The sequence below is a fragment of the Bos taurus genome, chromosome 10 (assembly GCF_002263795.3).
Source record: "Bos taurus isolate L1 Dominette 01449 registration number 42190680 breed Hereford chromosome 10, ARS-UCD2.0, whole genome shotgun sequence".
NCBI lineage: Eukaryota > Metazoa > Chordata > Mammalia > Artiodactyla > Bovidae > Bos > Bos taurus.
The window spans coordinates 45,233,321-45,257,426 of NC_037337.1; the positions used below are offsets into that span (position 1 = coordinate 45,233,321).

General features: G+C 56.0%; 1 protein-coding gene across 2 annotated transcripts; it reads right to left on the bottom strand.

The window, feature by feature from the left end:
• Positions 1-578: 578 nt before the first annotated feature.
• On the bottom strand, positions 579-22,905 carry PLEKHO2 (pleckstrin homology domain containing O2). 2 transcript variants are annotated; one of them, NM_001076283.2, is given in 6 exon segments: positions 579-3,601; positions 5,575-5,673; positions 7,178-7,282; positions 11,765-11,881; positions 16,739-16,888; positions 22,774-22,896. In NM_001076283.2, coding segments are annotated over 6 exon segments (1,500 nt in total). In that variant the 5' UTR covers positions 22,786-22,896; the 3' UTR covers positions 579-2,584.
• Between the last annotated feature and the right edge of the window lie 1,201 nt (positions 22,906-24,106).

The window sequence follows — 24,106 nt, forward strand, 5'->3', positions numbered from 1 at the left end:
TGGGTCTAATGATAAAACCAGAATATGAACAGTATTCCATCCATGTTAAATTTCCTGAAGTTCCTAACTGTACTATGATTAATAATAGAAGATGCTTATTTTTAGGAAATACATACTGAAGTATTTAGAGGAAAGGAGCCATGATAACTAATTCTCCAAAGTCTCCAAAAGAGAACTGTATGTCTATAACAGAAAAAAGGCACTCAAGAGATAAGCCAACAGGTCAACCTGAGTATATAAGTGTTCTTTGTAACTGTACTTACTCTAGCAAGGTTTCTGTGTTTGAAATTGTTTCCAATAAAGTTTTTAAAAACTGAAAAGTACTGTTCCCTCTGATACTTAGCCCTCAGGCTGTAGAAACACGTTGGGTGGAAGGGGTGAGACTCCAAGGCCAGACCAAGTTTAGCGAAGACGGAGCACTGTGAGAAGGTGAGCCCCCCAGCCTGGCCTGTGAGAAGGGGGCCCTGGAACAGAGTTTGGAGGACTGGTGATGCCCTCATCAACCACCAACTATCCTCTGCTTCCATGAGGCCCTGGAGCTGGTCTCCACATCAACAAACAGGCTTGTGGCAGAGAAGTTCCATAAAAAGGGATTTATTGCCAAACTTCAAGAAAGGCGCTTCATAAGCAGAAGACATGGAATGCCATCCTCCTCCGGGAGGCCAGCCAGGCAGCCCCTGCATATTCCGGACCCTCCTCCCCTCCCCTGGAAGCTGGCGTCCCCCATGGGTCCAGGCTGCCAAGGCACAGGCACCCCATAGGAACCAATGGCATCAAGCCACTGAGGTGACCCCAGAGCTGCTTGCTCAGCCTGGTCACTTATCAGAGCAGGAAACTGCAGCTCTAGTCCCAGGAAGGAGGTGATTTGGTGAATGCCTCACCCAGCCCAGGTGGCTGGTGAGGGAAGGCTGTTCCCCAAAGAAGACTGCAGGGGCTATGTGAAGGTGGGCCCCTGGTGACATTCTTGCTCTCATACTGGAGACATATGCAGAGACAGGTGGACCTTGATCTAATCTGATGTATGAGGAAACCTCATACAGGCTAGGTCTGGGAGCCTAATCTGTTCAAGGAGTGTGGTTCAGGGAGGCCAATGGGGGCTCACGAGTCATGACATTGCTGATCGCCCACATGCCTGCCCAGTCAGGCCGCAGAGTGGACACGTGCCCCTCCTGATACCTGCCACTACCCTCAAGAGCCAAACAGAAGCAGAGTAAAGAAGGCAGGGACCTGCACCTGCAGGCCTCAGTGGGCATGACTAGTGGCTGGGGGTGGGGCGATGGGCAGGAAGGCCAAAGCACGCAGCTGTGAGCTTCCCTCTCTTTCAGTAAACAAAAGTGCACTTGCAGAAACCCCTGAGCAGGCCTGTCAGAAGCTGCTCCTACTCCCACAGGCCCCAGGGAGTGGCTGTGGCCCTCAGAGCCTCCGCACCTTACAAACCCTGCCCTCAGTCCAGCCGCTGCAGCAGGACAGAGACCGGATGTGCTCTGGAGCCAGAGATGATATTGCAGGGAAAGGGTAGGGACAGAACGGGCCAGGAAAGGGACAGGAGATAAAGCTCCTTCCACAAGGAAGTTCAGGAGGAGCAGTCCATGTGGAGCCGGAGCCACGGGAGGAGGGGAAAGGGGAGAGGAAAGTGATTTCAGGCCCAACAGCTGCAGTCAGCATTCAAAGAAATAACTGAGATACTGGACCCATCTGGGTTGAGAAGGAACCAAGGAGACCCAGATATAAATCCCATCTGGGAAGCACAGACGTTGGGGCAGCTTCACTCCTGAATGTTGATTTGTAATGAATTACATACAGGATTTTCTGATGCTGACATCAGGTTCACCTGAACAGGAATGTGCAAGGCTGGACCCAAGCTGGTCCAGGGGCAGGGACGAGACTACGAGACCCTTCGAGTTCCTCCTCCAGCCTGGAATCCACCAAGCCCGGCTCACCAGAGGGGAAGGCCTGCAGAATAGGAAACGGGCCCAGGGAAGGGCCACATAGCTAATGGCTTTCTCACACAGATGCCTCCCACCTGCCTTCAGAGGCCCCAGCTGGGATCCAGGTCACGGTCAACTGAAGGCCGAACCTCTGGTCTAGACCCAAGGCCCCAGCCACTTCTGGGAAGAGGTGGGTGGGGCGGGTCAGTTATGGCTTGAAGCTGCCTCTGCCATGAGGCTCTGCCTGGGAACATCTGGCCATGGAGGCTGCAGGGGGGCTCAGCTGTGCTCTATTCAGAAGTCAGGAATGTAAACTATTGAGGGCGGGAAGTAGAGATGATGCCGCCCCCGGAAACCCCGAGCACTGTGCCAAGGCCCTGGGGCTGTTCGGAACAACCACACAAGCACAGACGTCCCGAGGGTGTGCTCCCAGCCCAAGCCTAGAACCGGAGGCCCGGCCAGACAGTAGCCCTGGGCGCTACCTGGCACCTCTGGCCAGGGCAGGGAGGAAAGGATCCCAGGAGTCTCTGCAGGTCCTGGCCAAACCCCGACATGCCTGATGGCCCTTCTACAGCCTGAAGCAGCACATTTCTCGGCAGGGCTGGGCTCTGAGGGACTAAGCCGGCCAGCAGGGAATGTCCCTGGCCCGGCAGGCCCTAGGGTACGCTTCTCCTGTAGAGGGTCACCAGCTCCCTCCTCTTCTCCCGGAGCCCAGGTGCTTCCCGGTTCATCTCTTCCAGATCCCTGATCTCCTGAAGGACCTGGGTGGCCTGTCTCAGCTGCTCCACAGCCTGGCTGAGCAACGTCTCGGCGTTCACGGAGGCGGACTCACCGCCCAGCACCTTGTTCAACAGTTTCTCTGTCTTTTCCGAGGCCACCTTCACCTCCAGCTGAGCCCTATGCAGCTGCTCCCCAGGCTGCCTCCGACGTCGGGGGCCTTCCCCCAGCAGGTCCCCCAGGGAGGAGCAGCGGGGATGGAGCTGAGGTTGCAGGTCCCAGGGGGGCAGGGCGGTGGATGTCGTTGCAGCCTTTGGGGGAGTTCCTGGGGGGCCTGCAGCCTGGGATGACTGGAGGGGCTCAGGACTGTCATCCACACCATTCACTGAGACCTCTGCTGGGCCTGGAGCAGACGCCTCAGAGGCCCCAGGACTCTGAGCTGGCCCAGAAGCCTCCATGCCACTCATGGATGCTTTCAGTTTCTCCGATAAGATCTTGGGTGGGGGGGTAGGGGGCTTCCCACCCTCCCTGGGCCCAGCCTCAGAAGTCTCAGCACCCGGCACCTGGGGCAGTTCTGCACTCTCAGAGTCAGGGGCCTCCTCAGGGCTGGGGTTCTCCCAGCTCACCTTCAGCTTGTCAGGCAGGATCCTGTTGGGGGGCTGCTCAGAGTCACTGTCCTCCACCACTGGAGTCTCCGAGTCTTCTTGGCTTTCAGGGTGGGCCTCAGAGCTTGCTGGGACAGGGGCAGGGGCGCTCTGCCCCACAGGGGTCTCCATTCTGTCGCCAGCACTGCTGGTCTCAGGTGCTGGGGAAGGCTTGGCAGGAGGCATGGGCGGCCGAGGTGTCTCCCGCGGCTGGGCTGCATCAACATCGTTACTAGGGGCTAACACTGGTGGCCCGCTGTCCGGAACATCGAGGTCCAGACGTGAAAGCCCATCAGATGCGGCATTGGCTACCTGCAAGGGCAGGACATGGCATCAACTTGCATGACCGGCCACTGGGTCAGCTGTGCCCACCTACAAGAGTACTCAAGTCCTCTCATCCAGGCTTCCCATGCCCCTGGCCTCCCACGCCGTCCATGCCCTTTGCTCTGGCTTCCAAAGCCACCTGATGAGTAGCTAAAGTGATTCTCTGATGAATCCTCTCATCTCTCTCACCTCCATAAAATTCCTGATTTTGGAATCACAGGCCAGGAAGCCAGAACCAAGGTGTCCTCTCGGGCCTCAGCCTGGCTTCTTCCAGCTTGTGTAACAGGCTGCTCTTTTGAAAGGCAACTGTGCTGGCCTGGGTGGCAGGGAACATGGTTTCCAGCCCTATTTCAGCCCCCCTAGTTGGCTGTAGGCCTTGGGATGGTCCCTTCTCGGCAACCACCCACCCAGCAGGCGACAGGATCAGATCTCACACACGAGTCTCCTGCATCACCCTGCGCTCACTCACTGTGGAGACTTCTGTCCGGCCTGCCAGCCCTCTGGGCCAGCGCTCTCCAGCCTTCCCCTGCCCAGCTGCTCAGCAGCCAGTGCCCATTCTCCTCATGTCATCACACGTGGCCCCAGACATGGGCAGCCCGAGACCACAGCTGACCGCCAGAGGAGAACAGCTGCACCCAACAGGCAGCTGTCCCCACCTGGCCCCAGGGGCCCACAGGGACACCCAGCAGCCCCAAGGTCATGGGGACAACTCAGAGGGCCTGGAGTGGGACTGGGCAGGAGGCCCCTCACGGTCTTCACTCCCTTTCACACGCAAAGGGTGACCCGGCCTATACGTGTCCTCAGTCACGGGACACGAGTCCCTCCCTAAATTCTTCTCAGAGGGTCCCCCTCTCCAAGGCTGGCCCTCTCCATAGCTCCCAGGCTTCCTCCCTCAGACATGCCTTTCCTCTCTGGCTGCTTCAGTCACTCCCTCTGCAGGATGTTTTCCCTCAGCGGACAGACATGAACAGGCTGTCTCATCTCAAAAGCAAACCATCCAATGACCTAGACCCCCTTCTGTCTCCCTCCTTCCCTGCCACGGTCTCCATCGCACCAGCACCCCCAGCTCTGGGCGCCATGACAGCCCAAAGCCGACTCCTTCTCTGAGAAAATGTGCCAGAATCATCACCATCTGCCTTTTCGCCAGTCCTGCCCCATGACTTGTGGCTGCCAACCTGGCTGATGACCCATGGTCCAGGGCCCTTCTCTCTGGATGCACCCCTCTCAGGCTTCCTCTTTCTTGGCTCCCTGGGCCCCTCATTCCTCAAAGGTAACATTTGCTGAGGTTCTTTCCTGTCCTCCAAGGTCTAAGGAAGGACTCCTCCCTTCCCCCTCCCCTGACCATAACTTCTCCCCAATTCCTTGTGTCCAGGGCCTCCTTGTGTCCTTCCCCCTCCCACGCCCGGGTCTCCTGGCATGTGGGCACTCTGACAACCGTCCATGTCCACTCTGCCTCCCTGAGCCCTGAATTCAGTCACAAGCCCAGGTGGCTCTTGCTGCCCAGTGTCTCTCCACTGGCCCCTCCCTTTACACCCCTCCTGGAGCCTGGAGGCCCTACCTCTGCCTCTATTTCCTGGCCCCTGCCTTTCCCTGCATCAACCCAACCCATACTACCCAGGGCCTCCAACTGACATCTGGAACACACCCTTTCATCCATCCTGCCCCAAAGACCTCCACAATTTCCTCCCCCACCCCGCCTTCCCACACCATCTTCCAGCCAAAGGGACGGAGCACACCTTAAACTCCTCTGCTGGGGCCTCAAACTCACACCATTCCTTACACCCAGGACCTCCCTCACTCCAAGTCTCCCCACTGAAACCCTTCCTGTGCTTCAAGGGTCAGCTCAGCCTGATGCTAAGAGTGCTTAGGAACAAGGTAGCCCCCGAGCCCGCTGCCCCCTAAGCAGCTGGGTCCAGGCTCAACTGACCCCCAACCCTTGCAAGCTGGGGGCAAGGCCATACCTCCTTCAGGTGGACTCTCGTAGGGGGCCGGCGCCGCTGGTCCCTACGTACGCGGTCCCGTGTCACATGCTCCAGGACACAGCTCTTATCCACCTTGACCTGGGAACGAGGAAACCGTTGTCAGTCCCCACCCAGCCTTGGGAAGGGGAAGAAATGCCCAGGTGATGATCTGACCCAGAGGTGGGGTCTGCACCTCCTCCTTGCTTGACAGGGTCAAGTGCCCCACACTGTCTCTCTGAGGCCTCTCCCTGCATCCAGGTCTCTGCTTTTCTCACCCTGTCTCTACACAGCCTTTGTCGTCTCTCTGCAACCTAAGGCTCTCCCTCTTCTGCAGCTGCCCTCTGTGCCCCAGTCTTGCTGCCCAAACACAGGCTATCAGCCCTCACTTCTCAGTCCACTGCAAATATATAAGCAGCCCTGTGGCTGTTTTTGTGCCTAGCTGGGGGGAATGCGGAGGAGACAGCCCATGATCCCCTAGTTCCCGGCTTCCAGAAAAGGCCTTCCTTGGCCCCAGTCACTCTCCCAGGACCCCTGAGGATCCTGAAAGAAAGCTCAAGAAAGACCAGCGACTCTACTCCCCCTGGGTCGGGAAGCCTGGAGGGCACCCTCTCTGAGGGTGAGGAATGTGGGCAAGGAGTAGCCAGGAAGCCACAGTGAGAGGCATGTGGGAAATCCAGACTGAACCCAGTGCAGCTGGTCCCTGTGATGGGGGGTGTTCTAAGACTCTTCTCCCCTGAGGTGAGACTCAGGCCCACCTGGGGGTCTTTGCAGTGGAGCAGCTGGTCCTGCTCCATCAAGGCTGTCAGCTAAGGCCATGCTCCTGTGGCCTCCAACATCCTCTCCCATGAAACGGGGACACTTTACCAAACTAGTGAAGGGCTGAATATGACAGTCACATAAGACATGACCTGGGAGCCATGGCTGCCAGTAAGGGAACCTCGGTGTTAAGACGGAACTTGCCTGGGAGAATTCGTTCCCCATCAACCTCAGTCTTCTGCAATCCAAGGGGTCACTCTAGGTGGCCCCCAGGTCCATTTTAGCCCAAATATCTATGAATCCATAATGTCAAAGATAAACCCTCCCTAGGAGATCTGGCCCTGTGGGATACCCTTCCTGCCAAGAGTCTGATCACGGCCCTGCTGGCATCACCACTTCGGACAGGAGGCTGGATGGCCACTGCAGACAGGTAAGGAGGGCCTGGCCTAGAGACAGCCAAGCTCGGACTTCACAGCCCAACTGAAGAGTGAGTTGTCAGGCTCTCAGCTCACCCCAGACCTCTCTGCCCTGGGCCCACCTGCTGTTATGGCTGGATCTGGGTTGGAAAGGAAGCATGGTTGCAACCAGTCAAATTCTACCCATGTTTTAATTTAAAAATACATACTTAAATTTCCTTACACCTCAGTTTCCTCATCTGTAATATGGGAACACAGACATTTACTTTGAAGTGTGTTGTGAGGATTAAATGAGGGAACAACAGCAGGTGCCCCAGTGTTTGTAGCAGTGACATAATCAAGGGCTTGTCTGGGGTGGGGGGCAGGGTCCACTCTGAGATCACACGTGGAGGGAAAAGAGCCCCAGAGCAGTCCAGAGGACTGCATCGCACCTCATCGAAAGCCTTGTTCTTGCCTCGATTGATTCCTTCGTTGAGGGCTTTGATCCAGGATTCCTTCTCCTCCCCACTGGGTGCCTGGAATTTGATGTCACTGACCTGCAACAGGCATGGGTGTGAAGGATGGCAGACATTTATAAGGGTTCACACTTGGGGTCTTAGGGAAACTTCCCACCACAGCCCGAAGTCTACATTCCCACAGCTGGTCAGGAGCAAATCAAAATCATCCCCATATCAGGTCTCACACGGGGGCTCCAGAGCAAGGGAGGAAACAGACCCATCAGAGAACAGCCTCTCCATGTATACAGCCGCCAGGGATTTGGATTCAAATCAGCCTTGCCCAGACCTGTTCTCACCCTCTGTGACTCCCCCAGACTGCAGCCTGACCTCTGAGATTTCGCTGGGAAGTAGGAATATAGGCCCAGTCTACGTCTGCCAGACTGAGTACAACGGCACAGGCGACAGGCGTGAGGGGCGGCCATCAGAGAAGGCCCACCAGAACAAGGGCCGCCGACAGCTGCCCAGGGCCCACACCCGGTCCTGGCCAACTGAAGAGTCCCAGGGTCTCCGTTCTGGCCTTGAACCAGGAACTGAAAGAGAGAAAGAGTCTTAGGGGGCCCATTTCAGCCCCCTCATCATACAGATAAGGCTCATCAGAGAGATGGGACTTGGCCAAGGCGGCCTGAAGTAACCCCATGGCTCAGCCTCACATCCCCTCTCACTGAACCCCACGCCACAGGTCCCTTCCCACCTCAGGCAGGAGCTCCAAGCTCCTACATTAGAATCAGAGGCAGCTCAGAGAGGCCCCTCCTGGCCAGCCCCCAAGGTCAGACAGGAAACAGTGGAAGGAGTGAAGCCACTCAGAATGAGGAGCTGCCTTCCGTGGCAGACACAGCAGTAGGGCCCCTGAGCCAGACAGACCAGCACTCACAGCTGGCTGACCCTGCACTTCAGGGAGCTGTGAAGATCAATGATGTAGCAAAGCGTTAAACGTGGAAGTGGGCACAGACAGGGTGCTCAGTCATAGGAACTGTCATCATTTCTCTCCTGCACAAAACAGTCCTAATTTCCTTCTCTGGAAAAAGGGATGCCACTGCCTGCTACAAGCCAATGCTGAGGGAACTGAACACCCTGCTGACTCAGTGGTAAAGAATCCGCCTGCCAATGCAGGTAATGCGGGTTCGATCCCTGGGTCTGGAGGATCCCCTGGAGGGGGAAATGCCAACTCACTGGGAAATCCCATGGACAGAGAAGCCTGGTTCACTACAGTCCATGGGGTCACACAAGAGATGGGCAAGACTTAGCAACTAAATAATAACAAAGCCAGGGCCTGGCACATAGTGGGTACTCAGTAAGTAGTTACTGAATGAACAGCTCATCAATGAATGAGCTGGCCCTTGGTTCCCGTTTTGGGGCCTCTCCCAACTCTCTGACCTCGAGATGCCCTAGTTCTTTGTTGGGCAGGTCACCAGCTGCCCATCCCGGCCCGGGTATTGGATCGTGCCTTCCCTCCTGCCGTTCTCCTGGTTATGTAACACCCGGCCCGCCTGGCCCCCTCAGCATCCTCGTTATATAACTTCCTCCTGGCTGCCTCTGAGTTCTCCTCATACAGGGCCCTGGTCCCACCCACCTCCCCACGCCAGGCACAGCCAAATGCTCATTTGCATGACCAGGGTAAATTCGATCCTGGCAGGAGATCGGCAGCTAAGTCAGAAACCCCAGGGCACCTTGGCAACTGCCTCAGCCCAGCCATCAGGGCTGCTCAGGGCTCAGGAAGGGACAGCACTGCATCTGAGCTCTGAAAGGGCCCGCTCAACCCTTTGATGGGGTTTGCGAGTACGGGGGCCCCAGGCAGCCCAACAGCCCAGCTACTGTCCCTGCTTGCAACCCGAGTCAGTGGGGTGGGGCCCCTGCCTGGTGCAGGACTTAGCATCCCAGACAGCTTGAGAAGCATACACCTGAACTCAGAAAAAGATGCAGCAAGAGTGGGGCAGAGAATGAGCACTGGCCGAGGAGTCAACATCAGAGTTCTAGTCCCACTAACCTGCAATGAGAACTGCAAGGGTCTCTTTACTAATTGGGGCCTCAATGGGACAAAAAATCCAACCACTGCACCCAACCCAAACTGTAACTCTTTTCCATTGGCCAGCCCACCTAAGCAGGCTGGGGGGAGTGTGCCAGCCCAGGGGTTCCCAAGGAGAAGGAATACGAAGTTATACAGGACCTAGCCCCACCCTAAAGAACCCAGTAATCCTGCCTGAATGAGCTAGGCATCAGAATAGAGACAGATAGAAGGGTGATCAGAATAGGGACAGAAGACCAAGAAGTTGCTCCTCTTGCCCCACCCCCACCCCACATCCTGAAGAGCCACAGGCTGTACAGATGGTCCCTCCCCAAGCCTTCCCAAGAAGCCCCAGGGCACAGGCCCCACCAGGAGTTCACCGCCAGGAGTTCAGAAGCTAACAGGACTGGACACAGAGAAGGCCCACTTGGCTGGGAAAGGGGGGAGGACAAAATGGCAGAGAGGAAAGAAGTGGGAGGGGGAGAGAGGAGGCAGGAAAGAGGAAAGGGCCAAGCTGGCTGAAACCAGTGGGGCAGCAAGGCCCAGCAGAGGCCACCCTGCTTCCTGGCAGCATCTGCCTGTGACCTCATGGCAGGGGTGTGGGGACGGGGAGGCAGGAGGGAGAGGGGCATGCAAGACACTGGAGTCTTTGTTTATTTGATTAGAGGGGAAAAAAGGCGGCCTCAGGACCAGACAGCCGGGGTCATGTGACCTCCTGGCCAGCCTGTGGCCTCACTGAGGACGGGAACACCCAAGGCGATAGGAGAGGAGGGTGAGAGGGTGCGGGGGAGCTGGGAGCGGGGGAGCGGTGCTCTGTGCAGTCCACCATCTGATCTCTGGAGAGCCCCCACTCTCTGTGTGAGCTCCTGGGGTACCAAGGGTCGGGGTCCCTTGAGCTGAAACAAGGGTGGGCTGTGTTCCCACTACCCAGTAGCCCCCACCAATCACGCCACAGCCCCAACTCCCCAACTCACTGTCCTATTCCTAGAGTCACCCAGAGCCAACCTGAACTCCTGGCTTCACTGGGGGATGAAAGGGAGGGTGTTGGCAGAAGTAGCTGAGAACACAGCTGCATAAACAGGCCGCTTACTTGGAAGGTGATGTCCCACCCTGAGTGAGGCCTGAACCACCTAGCCCACCATCAGCTGGTTCTCAGAGAAACGAGGCGGTCCACAGAACGGCACTGGCAGAGGACAGAGATGCAAGACCCCTCTGCCTACATCCACAGGCGCTCACCAAGGGACACACAGACGCAGACAACCCCTGGGCCAGGCGAGCACTCTCCTGCACACAGAGGTGCACACACGGGCCTCAGGCACACAGGCCAACCTTCCCACACAGCGCACTCTACACATCTCCCAAACACACACACACACACACAAATACAGCACCACTCAGAGGGAAAGTGCGCCTCCAGAACAGGGTAGGGGTTCTAGGGCCTGAAAGACCAAAATACGGCTGCTCTCCCTATCTTCCTCATGGAACCCTAAGCAGCAGAAGTCAAGTGAAACCTGCCCCTGACCTTGGCACAACCCCATCCCTGGGATCAGAGCTCCATGCTTCCTTGCTCCCACCTACCACTGAGTGGGACAGAAGGTTATTGAGTCAAGCCATCATGGTCTCCCCCCGGGGACCATAGAGGACTGGGCTCCTGGCCCTTAAAGCTATGAAAGAATCACAATGGCCTGGGGCAAGCCCAGACCAGGCCCGCTCCCCAGCACCCAGCTTCTGTGACTCAGCCCCTCTCTGCGAGGCTCCACATGATGAGCAGAAGCTGGGGTGAGGCACGGCCCAGCTGCAGATGGGCGCGAGCTGGCGAGCAGCACTGTGCACACCAGCCTCCTGACATCTGTGAAATTCTGCCACATGGCAACACCCACCCAGACTCCCTGCCAGAGATGAGGGGTGCAAACAGCGAACTCTGTCCATGTACATAGCCTGTCCCAGGGAATGAACCTCTCAGGCAAGAGACTTCCTCCAGTTTTAGCCAAGAAAGGACAACGCAAAAGGAAGAAGGCTGGAGCTGTGGGTCTGAGCATTGAAGCTAGGATGGAAGGTAGGAGGGGTGGCCCACCCAGGAAGGCCTGGGATGAAGGAAGGGTGTGGTTGCCCGACTCTGGCAGGGTGCCAAGGTCTGGTGGGGTGAAGACCTCATCCCTACCCTTCCTGCCTCAGCCCCTGGCCTCCTGTGTCCAGGCGGTGGGAGAATGCCAAGGGCCCACCTCTCAAAGACTACTTTTCAACTACAGCCCTCAGGGCCTAGAAGGGGAGACGGTAGTGGAGCTCTCGGCAGAGCCCTAAACGTACCTCCTATCAACCAGGGGCTGGGGGGATCCAAGACAAAAACAAACCAAAGGTCCCACCACAGCAGAACCTGGGTCTGAGCCTCCGCCACACTGAACAGAGACCCATCAGGCTTGCATCCTGGGGCCCAGACTGTTTCAAGAACCTTCCAGGGTGACCTTCCCCAGCAGACCCTGGCCTGGAGGGAGGTCAGCCAGCAGCGGGCTCAGCCCTACCTTGTTCCCCGGGGACCGCAGCAGGATAAAGCGATGCTTCCGCTTGAGGAGGGCACGAAGGTCCTGGCACTTCTCATAGCTGCCCAGCTCCACTGTCTCCACACACTTCTGCTCATCCTGGGAGGGAGACAGAGGGAACACAGTAAGCGCCAGATGCCCCTAGACCCTCAAACACCCAGGCCCGCCCCAGAGCCTGATCCCACTCAATGAGGGCATTGCTTGGTCAGAGGGGGCCCTCGGGCTGCCAATCAACCACCAAGAGGTGGCATTCAGACCCGGCAAGTAGACGATGTTCAGTCCACACTGGTTGGAGGGATGTCCTCAAAGCTCTCCATCCATATAAGAAATGGGCTCTCAGCACAAAGGTAGGTAGCAGGATTGATTCAGATATGCCTAAGGCCAAAGGAGGAAATGGGGGAAGCTGGAAGGGCTTAGGCAAGTGTGCCTGGGAGTCCGTGCAGGCCCAGAAGCCAGGCAGAGATCAGTGCAAGAGGTGGCCTGGAAGGAGGAGCAAGTTGAAAGGAAAAAAAGGCTTTCCAGGTAGAGCCACAGAGAGAAGCTGTTTGGGGCTATAAGACCTGACTTCACCACAGTGATCCGGAGTTGACTTCCCCACTGGGCATCTTCCTCTTCTGACCCTTCACCTGGGGTGAGAGGCCACTCTCCATGGCCAGCACAACAGACAGGGCAAGAGCTCCTTCAAGAGCATCCCGAGCCTGTCACCATGAGGATTCATCACTAGTAGGGCTGGTGGCCGGACAGCGACCAGTCTCTTCTTGGCCACCTCTGGACACTGCCCGGGCCACCTTCCCTCACGCCAGCCCTGGCTCTTGAGTGTATTCTCCTCCTGGGCTCCACCCGCCAGGGGCCTCTCCAGCAAGTGGCCTGGGACATGCTCCTCCCTCAGTGGTGATCAGCTGCTTCCTATTCTGGGGAAGACCAGGCTGAGACAGCTTCCTCAGTGTGTCACACTCTCCCCCTGGAGACTCCAGGGAAGTAGTTGCATGCCCTGGGAGACTGGCTGGCAAGTGAAGTCAACTCTTGCTGTTGACACCATGCAGAGCCAGCAAGAGCATCCAACCAGGGACCACTTCAGGGCTCTGCAGTTTTGGGTGGAATATCTGGGAGGGAGGCAGTTGACTCGATTCTTTGCAGAGGAAATACCCCAATTTCCCTCCATGATAATTCTCACCTACGAAGAAACCCTGACACTTAGCAAGCCCTTTTGCTTCCCTGATTTTCCAGAGTCCCTCAAGCACCCTGAAATCCTAGAATCCCAGGATTTGCCTCATTTTATAGAGAAAAAGACCCACTCCAGTGTTCTTGCCTGGAGAATCCCAGGGACAGGGAGCCTGGTGGGCTGCCGTCTATGGGGTCGCACAGAGTCTGACACGACTGAAGTGACTTAGCAGCAGCAGCAGCAGCATAGAAAAAAAGAATGAGACCTGAAGGCAAAGGGAACTGCCCTAGGGCACAGACCCAAATATGGGCTTCCTCAGTGGCTCAGCAGTAAAGAATCCACCTGCAATGCAGGAGACACAGGAAATAGGGGTTTGACCTTGGGTCAGGAAAATCCTCTGGAAGAGGACATGGCACCCACTCCAGTATTCTTGCCAGGAAAATCCCATGGACTGAGGAGCCTGGCAGGTGACAATCCATAGGATCACAAAAGAGTCGGACCTGACTGAGCAACCTACCACACATAGACCCAAACATAGGAGCAGTGCCAAATGGAAACACACATCCTCTGACTTCCAAGCCAGAGCCCATTTAGCACGCCACACTCCTTCCAGCCAGAGCCAGAGGCTGGACAGTGGCCCTAGCAGCAGGTTGCTCTGCACTAGTGGTCCTCCAGGTGTGGTACCTGGGCCACCAGCAGTCGCATCACCTGGGGACTTGTCAGAAATGCTCATCCTCAAGCCCCCACCCTATTGAATCATAATCTTGGGGGAATGTGCCAGCAATCTGAGTTTTAACAAGCCCTCCAGGTGATTCTGATATTTGCAAAAGCTTGCAAACCTCTGCCCTACACCAGAGATTCTCAACCTTGGTGGTACCTGGTAGCTTTAAAAATCCCCATGCCCAGGCAACATCCCAGACCAATTACATTAGGATCCCTGGAGGACAGAGCCCAGACATTAGTATTTTCCAAAGCAGATGACTGTACAGCTAAGGTTTGTAACCACTGACCTACTCTCTCTTCAGCCCCTCAGGGAAAGGGCAATAGGTAGCCAGGGTGACCTGTCTCTCCCATCTAGATTCAAACAAGTATCTTTTCCCATTCCTGCCTCCATGCACCTCTTTCCAATCCTTAGTCTTCAATCCACTGCAAGTGTCCACACTCAACAAAAGGCTGGTAAAATCCACCTGCTCCAGGAAGCTGCCCTGCTCTCCCACACAAGCCTGAGCCCCAGTGCTCTCTCTCCTCTGACATTCCCCATCTGCAGGCATCTTACTAGGCGCTAGGGACACGCTGTCATGGGGAAGGACGTCCTAACTCCCTGGAGCCACCGCTCTCCACCTCTGTTGCCTGTGTCTCCTTTCTGTTCCCCTGCCAGTGTCCTATAAGGAGCAGCGCTCCAGAGGAAAAGTTTGCTAAACTGAATGCCTGACTCAGAGCAAGACTCCAGGTTTCTTCCCTCCGATCCCAGAGAGAGATCCTCACCTACCTACCCCATGTGCACAGGCCTCCCCACACTGGGAAGATAACTGGGCCAAACACACCCTCCTCTGTCTGGAAACAAAAGGTCAGTCCATCTCCACCACCCAGTTCCCCACCGCTGCCTGACCTGGGTCTCCTCTCAACCTGAATCGCTGAATCATCTGGCCCTTCTGCAGCTCAGAAAAATCGGATAATCCAGCAGGCACTGGGCGGGGACAACACTTTTGGAATGTCAGCCTCACTGACAGCAAAGAAACAGCCAAGAGTCATTCGCACTCGCCTAGTTCCTTACATCAGAAAGGGGAATTGAACATTTCTCAATTCCCTCTCCTGTGCCAAGCTCCCCCACCCCCGAGTACTAAGTTCTTGAAACCGCCTTGAGGTTTTTAATAGTGTTTTTTTTTTTAAGCGTGATTTAGACTTTTAGTGTTTAGGGGATGTGAAATCCTTCCTGCTTCCCAGACGCGCCCAGATGTAGAGAGGTGGCCCAGGACAAGGCTGGCAGCACCTGACGAGCTGACAGCTGGGGGCCTGTCATCAATTCTTATGGTAGCTGGAACTGGAGGAGGCTGTGACAGCCCTCTTTACTTATAAAAATAGCCCCCTGCAGCCACTACAGCATATCCTGATTTGGTGGCAGTGCAGAACGTCTGGGGACTGTCTGCACAATTCACCCCCTTGGCCTTCTCTGGCTGTTTCTCTGACACCCCAGCTCCACAAGCCTGGGGACTCAGCCAGGAAAGGTGAGGTGCATCTCAAAGGCAGCTCCTTTAAATGCCTAGCTCTCTCTTGGCCTGGGACAAGGACGAATTGACCAGGTCAGCCTGAGGCACACCAACAGGCGCTGATGGGGAACAGGCAGGATCCCCATTCCCCTGCCCCCAGCCCAGTTCTTCCCCACATACCCATTCGTCAGAGGCACACAGCAATAGCCCTCTTACATCCTCAACCCCAAAACACAAAGAGCATTCCCAAGTAAAGACCACCTTTTCGCCCCAGGTCTTCACCCAGAACTTTATCAACACTGACTCAACACACAACTTCCACATGCTGGGTTGTCTAAATTCCAAGCCTTCCAAAATGAAAAGGGGCACGAGTCTGAAGTGGAAAGATGCGGGGACTGTGAGAGGCACAAGGACAGCAAAAGAGGCAACCGGAAGGTTGATGTTAAAGGAGAAAGAAAAGCTGAAAAGTACAGTCCGGCAGTAGGAACAGCTGGCTCACCAGTGACTGAGTCACTAAGGAAGACTGTTTAGGCCAGCATCTTCTGCTGAAGCAGGCAGACAAGAATATCCAACATATTTTAGAGCAGCGGTCCCCAAACTTTTGGTCACCAGGAAACTATTTTGTGGAAGATCACTTTTCCGTGGAGCAGCGGTAGGAGGATGGTTTTGGGGTGATTCAAGCACGTTTCGTTTACTGTGCACTTTATTTCTAATCTAATGCTGCCGCTGATCCAACAGAGGTACCGGTCCTTGACCTCAACGTTGGGGCACCCCTGTTTTAGAGGACTTCCATAAAAAACAAGTTTTAGAGTTTACTTGCTGGCATAGCTGGATGGAGAGCTCCCTGACTTTGGGTCTAGATCTGACCTTCTTTTACTGAGACGCACAGGATCTGGCCACCCTGGGCCTCAGGATCCTCCTCTGTAGCATGTGACATGACGGCTGCTCTTCAGGGACTGTCGTGAGCATCGTCCAAGAAGTTGCTGTGAAGTTGCTCAGTCGTGTCCGACTCTTTGCAACCCCATGGACTGTAGCCCACCACGCTCCTCCGTCCATGGAATTTTCCAGGCAAGAGTACTGGGGTGGGTTGCCATTTCCTTTTCCAGGGGATCTTCCCAACCCAGGGACTGAACTCGGGTCTTCCACATTGCAGGCAGACGCTTTACCATCTGAGCTACCAGGGAAGCCCATAGTCCAAAAGGGGTAGGCAAGATCGCCAAACAAGAATGAGAAGTAAGTATTATTTCTACTCTCGTTACTGAGTCGAGCAAGCTTCAGTTTTCTGGAAACTTCACGTAAGTGGAACCTAGCCCCGGGACAGCAAGCTGCAGAGTAGGTGGCCAGCTGAGGAGATGCACGCATCCCTACCCACATACACCTCAAAGAGCCCTCATCTGGGAGCCCTACACTTACATCTAGAGGTACTGCCTTTGCACTGCACAGGCCCAGAGAAAACCAGGCACTTGCCCAAGGTTGCACAGCACGTCCAAAGTGAAACAACGGGCCAGGATCCCTTTCTGGCCTGGGCTGCCCTCACTTGGCTCCCCAACGCAGAACACTCAGACTCAGGAGCAGGCCGGTCCTTACCTCATTCTCGTAGACCAGCAACTGGGCCTGGCAGAGGAGCAGGTAGCGGTCCTTCCAGAGCCCTAGGAAGCCCCCGCTGCTCTTCTTGATCCAGCCAGCCTTGTCCGCCGTCTGCGCACTCCGAGGCTTCTGGCCCCCCTCCTTCACACCCTATAACAGAGCATTCGGACACACCATGAGGGCTGCTGCCCGGAGGCCACACGGAGATGTATCCCTCTGCTGGATATCACCTTACGTGAATTTCCCCCCCCAATCCCTGAGGCAGTTACTCTCAATCCAGTATCAGAGATGGAAATAACAGCAGCCACAATAATAACCACAGGCACCGTATATTGAGTCACTGTATTATGTTTCACACAAACTGCCTAATTTAACCCATGCAGCTACCCTCCTGGATGGTAGCATCCTCATCCACATATCACTGCAGACTGAAGCTCCGACAGGGGACGTGACTTACCAGAGTCACACCACTGGAAGGACAAAATCAGAATTCACACTGGGCCTCTGACCTCGCATTCCCCTCCACTATTCTGCTCCCCGTGTATTCATTCAACCACGTCAACACACGTGGTACTGAGCACCCACAATGTCAAGGATGCTGGAGTAGGCAGGGAAGAATAAAAATAACACATCTCTGCCCTTTCAGAACTGGCAATGCAGGGAAGGAGGAGCTGAACAAATAAACACCAGAGATAAACACACGAACAAGTGTGAAATGCTATGAAGCTATCAGTGAGAGTTAAGTGAAGAGGAGGGAGTAAGACAGGATGGTGGGGGACCTGGGTCAGGTCAGGGTGGCATAGGCCTCTCAGAAAAAAGGATGTCCAAGCAGGATCAGAAGGATGGGAGGAGGCAGGCAGACAGAATGCTAATCTTCCTCCTCACTCCTGCCTTTCCAGAGAGCCCTCTCGGCAGCCCCTGCGTCCGGCCCCAAAGCAGAAGGTTCCACTGCCCTCATCCATGCCCCAGGTCAGGACTTTAGCGCAGCCACCCCACTTGACGAGGGCTGCCTTCAACCAGAGGCAGGTACAGGAGGTAAACTCAAACCCTTCTCGAGGACATAGCAGCCACCCTGGAGCCTTCAGGCCAGTCACTGACATCTCGTGCCTCTTGGTTAGCCACCTAGGTAGCTGGGTGCCAGGTATATGCCTACCAGGTGGGGCCAAATTCACATTTAGTACCCTGCACCCAGTACTGTTTCTTTACACCTAATGGGTGCTTGAGAAAACCTGTGAAATGAAAATAAAAATACACCCAGTTTGCTAACCACTTTGCTTCAATGACTGGTACCCACAGTGCTGAGTGTGAAGGGGAGAGTGGAGGAGAAGGGGCTAAGAGCATGTCAGAATCTACAGGATGCTAGAAGGAAATCAGCACTGACTAATTTTGACTACTTTATAATTTACATAAAGCTTAAAAAGGGGGGCTCCAGTTAAAAGGAGCACATCTCTCCCCAGAGATACCCTGTGGCCACCAATGCTTTTAGAAGGACAAGTCCAGAGAGAAGAGCGGTGAGCTGTCAGGAGTGGGGCAGGGCATGGCCTCCCTGAGCTCCATCACAGCAGGGAACCCCCAGTCTGGTCCTTACTGTGGCCCCCTCCCCCACTGCACTGCACACTCCGCTGGTTAGGAGTCTGAGCTTTGAAGCCCAAGCCACACAGACCAGAGGCAAGTCACATGATCTCTCTGAGCCTCAGTTTCTTCATTGGTGACATGCTGATATTTACAAAAGTTGCAAGGACTGTAACTCTGTGAGGCTGGGGATTTTTGTTTTGTTTACTGTTGTATCCCCAGGGGCTAGACAGTGTCTGGTACACAGTAGGTGCTCAATAAATGTTTGTTGCTAAATAAAAAGATACAACATATAAAGCAATGCCTAGGACCCCTAAACTTAGTCAATGGCAGCTGTCACTGTTACTGTTGTCACTGCCTTTCCCTCTGCCTCTCAGGGACCCTGTCCCTGCCTGGTTCAGAATTCAAGACAAGACCTATCTGGGCTCAGCTGCTGGGCCTCAATGCCCCCAGGAGCTCCAGGAATATGAGGTGCCCCCTAAAGATCTCTCTCTAACTTATAGATGGCAAGAGAAATGGAGAAGTGGAATAGTCCCAAATGGTGTTCCCGGATGGAGGATGAGGAAGTGAGAGGCTTGCTGACAGGCTAGTTATGAGCCACCCTTATTAGGAGAAAGGACTTCGGGGCCCTTTGACAAGAAGGGGGGCTCTAGCATCCTACTATGCACCCAAAGCCCCATCCTCATCACTTGTGTTCAGCCCTATGGGCTATGTGACCCATTGAGGCCTTCTCCACTCAGGGACCCCTGCAAGCTGGCCTAGGCCCAGGGCTGGAGGGGAAGAAGTGGGACAAGGGAAATCCCACCCCCACATTTGACATGTCACACCCCTCCATTAGCAACTACAGCAGCTGGCCACCCCCCCCACCCCCACCCTGCCTGCAGACTTAGGCTTCTCTTACACAAGACTGCAGAGCAGCAGCCCAGATCTCCCACCTCTGAGCTCCAAACTTGCCTCCTGTTTCCAGGGCCCACCCACGACCCCATGGGATCTCACAGCCCCTCTACTTGTGACCTCTCCTGCCTGCCTCACCGACAGCCCGAGATGTGAAAACTTCCTGCCAGCTGGAAGCTCCGGGGGCAAGGCTGGAAGCTTGTGTCCTGATGCATCCTCTTTGCAAGTAGCAGAGCAGCGTCCAGTGACTGCCATGATTGTATGAGCCAGAAGCAAGTCCAGAGCCTTCAGGGATGTGGATATCAGCATGGGGCTGAGACAAGGCACTCGGGGATGGGGGTGACAACTGAGGGACTGGAGGTGGTACAAACCCAAGCCCGTAGGTGGGTCTCCTAGCCAGGAATCAGTCACAGCAGATACCAGCATACAGGCCTGGCTGGAGGTCAGAGTCCCGCTACCCTTCACCCAGTCCCTCTCCTGCCCCTCAGACACTCTCCCACGAGGAGGCTGGCTATCTATGTCCCAGTAAGTTTTAATAAGTGGCCCTTCCCCTTGGTAGGGCTCAGAGGGGAGGTTTTGTCCTGCTCACCCCAGTTTCTTGGCCTCCTCTCTCATTGACCAGCTGACCACTCTTCTTCCTATTTCGCCCTCTCTTCTCCCCCGCATCCTCACTCAAGCCCCTCCCCGTGCCCACCGTGAGCAGCTTCTGAGGCACCCCTGGGCACCAGCCTGGCTCTGCTTTGCCTGAAAGGGGAGGGTCTCTGGGTCATTTGAAAGAAGAAAGGTCAAAGAAAGGTCAAAGAAAGGAAAAGACATCAGGTCAGCCCAGCCCTGTGCACAGAAAGGAACCATGCCAGGGAGAGACAGACCAGCAGAAAAGAACTTGCTGGCACCTCACATCACAGAAAGCGTGGGATAATGACCTTTGCTCTTGAACTGGTCTAAACCCCATGATGCTCTGACCAAACTCTGTTAAGAACCCACCATGTCAGAGCCCTGTGATGGGGCAATCAGAGAGAGGAAGCACAGGCTCTGCGTGGGGAACTTCCAGTCCGATGGGCACAACACAGACCCCGCACAAGGGAAACCCCCAGTCTGGGGGCTGGGTGGGCACCCTCTGCTTGAGAGGATCCCAGTCCGTTGGGAGGGCTCCAGCACCTACCCAGACGGGTACCCAGTCTTGGCTCTCTGGTACGGCAAGGGCTTGGCATTAGTTTGGGAAGCCCTTGCAGAAGGAAGGGTTTTGGCAGGATTGTGAGAAAGGAGACACATATCTTGGCCCAGAGAAGGGCATCAAAGACCCTACATTTTCAACCCCTTCACTACAGGATGAGAAATTGCAGGCCAGAAAGAGTCGAAGATTAGCTCAAGGTCCCAAAACCTGTACTGGGACAGGCCACTGCCCTGCCACTCTCTAGATGGGTAAGGGCAAAGGAGCAGCCTGGTGCCACTGGAGGCCAAGCCAGGGAAAGGCATGGCTGGGAGGAGGGGGCAGAACCCCAGGGCGGAGACAGGAAAGCCTGAGTCCAGTTGCAACAATAACCTCATACTGATCACTGCAGCTTTCAAAGCTTTTGCACATAAACCATCACATTTCTGGACTGCCCACCTCCTTCATTTTACAGATGGGGAAACTATGGCCCTGAGAACACAGATGGACAGACGCCCAGTGGACCCGCACTTCCGCACCAAACCTCAACCTGATGAAACTACCATCCTATTATATGGAGGAGGTAACTGAGGGGCCTTGGCACCAGTGTGCCTGGGGAGGAAGTTCAAAGCTAGGGGTAGAACTAAAGGAGCCATTTGGGAGTGAGGTGAGGAGGCCAGCCTGGGGTCATGGGGCAGAGAAGGTGACTACAATCTGAGCAGTGTTTAAGAGAAAGGAGGATGGGTTCTGAGGCCTGGAGAAAAAAGAGGAAGTGGTGGGGAGAAGAAATAGGAGGAAAAGAGGGATGCCAAAGGAGGGGTAGAGAACAGGGAACCCCTGGTCATGTGGGGAGGTGGTGGGCAAAGCCCATACCCTAGGTATGCAGGGAGCTTTTGGCATCTGGGAGTTAGTAAATGGCAATGTTAGAGACTCAAGACCAGAGGAGTAGAGGGCTGGGTTGACCACCAGACAAGCCATTGGACGAGGAGGCCCCAGGAGAACTTCCCTTAATTGAGGGGGTGCGGTGGCCAGAGCAGCTCGGAGATCGAGTAGTCCTGTCCCACATCCTCTGGGAGAAGAGGAAAGAAAGAAGCCCAGGCCTCATAGCAAGGGTAAGGGAGCCCCACCCCTGTCAGCAAGAAACCACAGCAAATCATAGTGGCCTGACTGTGCCCCCTATTTCCACCCACTCTGAGAGAAGGGGCTACAATCAAGACTGGGGAGGAGACCAGGCCCAATATTTTATAGAAGAGGAAATGCAGGCTTAGAGGGGAAGTGACTTATCTACCATCCCACAGAAGTGCGGGGCCTGGCCTGAGGGAACTCGGACAGATACCGCAGCTGCTCCTGGACAGTGTTCCCAGGAAGCAGGGAGATGAGCACGGATGGGGACACAGGCAGTCTGGTCCCCAAGCTGGCCAGGGTTGCCCCAAGAGCGAAGGTTTCATTTTTCCTCCCCACCTATCCAGGCAAAGACACAGCCCCTCCCCTCCGTTTGGGAGGGGCAGAAGCTGAGACCCCCTTGGGGGACCAGAAGCAAAATCCTCTAGTCTCAGCAGGCCCCTCCCTAGTTTATTCATTCCACAGTCACACATTAAGTGCTGGCAGTGTGCCTGGAAGAGGGGGCTACTGAGAGAACTGAGTTTGCAAGTAAAGGGTGGGGGTCACAGAGTGCTTGACCACACTCCAGACCATGAAGGTCCTGAGGGGAATGAGGGAGGCTCAAGGGCCACTGCTGGTCCAGCTGACCAGCTCCTCCAGGGAATCAGCCCTCCAGGGATGTGAGGATGGCAGGGGCAGGGATCAGCCCTGATCAGGGCCTGACACCTAATCAGGGAAGAAGCTGGACCCACCAGGGATAAAGGACCTACAGGGATTTAGGGGAGAAAACACAACTTCTCCAGTCCTCCAGCCACCAGACAGGGTCACAGCCTCAAGATTCCTTGAGACAAGGACTCCAGGACCCACAGACCCACAACAAACACATACACACACACACACACACACACACACACACACTGTGCCCTTTTAGGATCCGACGTGGAGCACAGGGAGTCAGAGATAACAAGGGCTCGAGCCCAGCGACTCAGGCTACTTTCAGCAAGTCATCAAACTCACCGGAGCCTCAGTCTCTCCATCTGTCCAATGGGAACAACCAGCACCACCATGATCATAGTTGGTGGGAGAAGACAGAAATAATGAAGGAGAATGGGTCTGCGATCCCTTACTCCCGCTCCCGCCTCATCTCATTGGGCCTAGGCTCTGCCTGGGGGATTGGCGTGGACAGGATGGGTGGGGGTGTCCGGAGACCCGCCGCAGGAGAGGGGCTGGCTGGAACAAGGGCCTGAGCCAGGCTCCCCAACCGCCGCAAGAGTCTCAAAGACCCCAGCCCAGGCCCCTCGACTGGCCCGGCCCTCACCTCCTCTTCCATGACGAGTCCGCTGAGGTCCGGCTGCTCGACCGCTCGGCCGCTCACTCCCGGCGCCGCGCGGTCTCCGATACCTCCATCAACCGCCGGCCGGGCGGCGGCTCTGCGCGTTCTGTCCCGCTGGCTGCCGGGGGCCCAAGAAACTTCGGGGGGGCGGGGCCGAGGGCGGGGAGAGGCTTCCGGGGGCCGGGGGCGGGGTCCGGGGAGGGGACTAGAGGGGCCTGAAGGCCCGGGTCTGGGCGGGAAACTGGGACCGGGGCCGGGCCGAGGGAGGAGCCTGGGCGGGGCCCGGCGGGGGCTTGGGACTTGGATGGAGGAACCCGAGCTGGAGGAAGACAGAGGGGACCGAGCGGAGAGCTTTCCCCGACCCGCGGAAGGACAGGGACTGGAAAGGAATAAGGGGTGCGGGGGACCGGCAGGGGGAGGGGGCTTCCGGCCAGAGGCGGAGGCGAGGGGAACGGGCGGGGTCCGAGGGCGGGGCCGGGGTGGGGCAGGACCGAGCGAGCCCCCGAGGTGCTGACTGCTCCCGCCTTTGAGATCTCCTGACCGAGTGGGCTGCGGTTGCCAGACTGGGCTAACCGGCCTGGACGGCCCAGAAATGGGGGCAATCAAGAGATTCCTTCTTTCCTCCCTGACCCTGGGGTAGTGGCAACGACTGGTCCTCCTCCCCGGAATCTCCTGGTAGGGCGGCGCCTGGAGCTCGGATCCCAAGAGAGTCGTATAACGGGAAGACCTGGGGCTGGGACTCTGGACTCCCGCGTCCCTTTGCGGGTGGAGGTCTGCCTCTGGCTCTCAAGGCCAGAGGTCCTGAGAGGGCCACAGGTCCCCAAATCAGTGTTCTGCCCTCGCTGGGCATTGCTCAGAGCTATCCACCTCTCTAATTCCTGTATCTGAGGGGTCCCCTCCCCCCATCCAGCAGTGAATCTTGCAGCCTTGACAACCTTGCTGGGAAGTGAAATGTAAGGATAATGGTGTTAGTTAGACCTTGTGCCCTAACTTTACACTTAGAGAAACAGAGATCTACAGAGAAAAGGTGACTGGCTATATCCCAACCTCCAGCACCTTTACACATGCACGCAGGCGCGCGCGCACACACACACACACACCTCTTCCCTCTTAGCTCTCTGGGTCAGCCCTGCCTAATGCCTCTGCCAGGAAGAATTAAGTGTGGGTGGAACCAGTGGTGACCCCCTTTGGCTCTGGCTGCCATAGCAGCAGCTGTGCCAGTTGACCTAGCTCCCCTTTCACTGCCTTCTGCTGGCCCTCAGACTTCCAAGGCACTTCCAGCCAGCATGGAAAAGGGCATCCTGGAGCTCCAGGACCA

Excerpts from the sequence above, each read along its gene's own strand:
- PLEKHO2 (XM_059890623.1), bottom strand. Across the intron at positions 11,882-16,738 it reads TGCTGGTCTACGAGAATGAG|GATGAGCAGAAGTGTGTGGA; the intron begins GTAAGGACCGGC and ends TCTCCCTCCCAG. Across the intron at positions 5,674-11,764 it reads TGCGGTCCCCGGGGAACAAG|GTCAAGGTGGATAAGAGCTG; the intron begins GTAGGGCTGAGC and ends CCTCGTTCCCAG.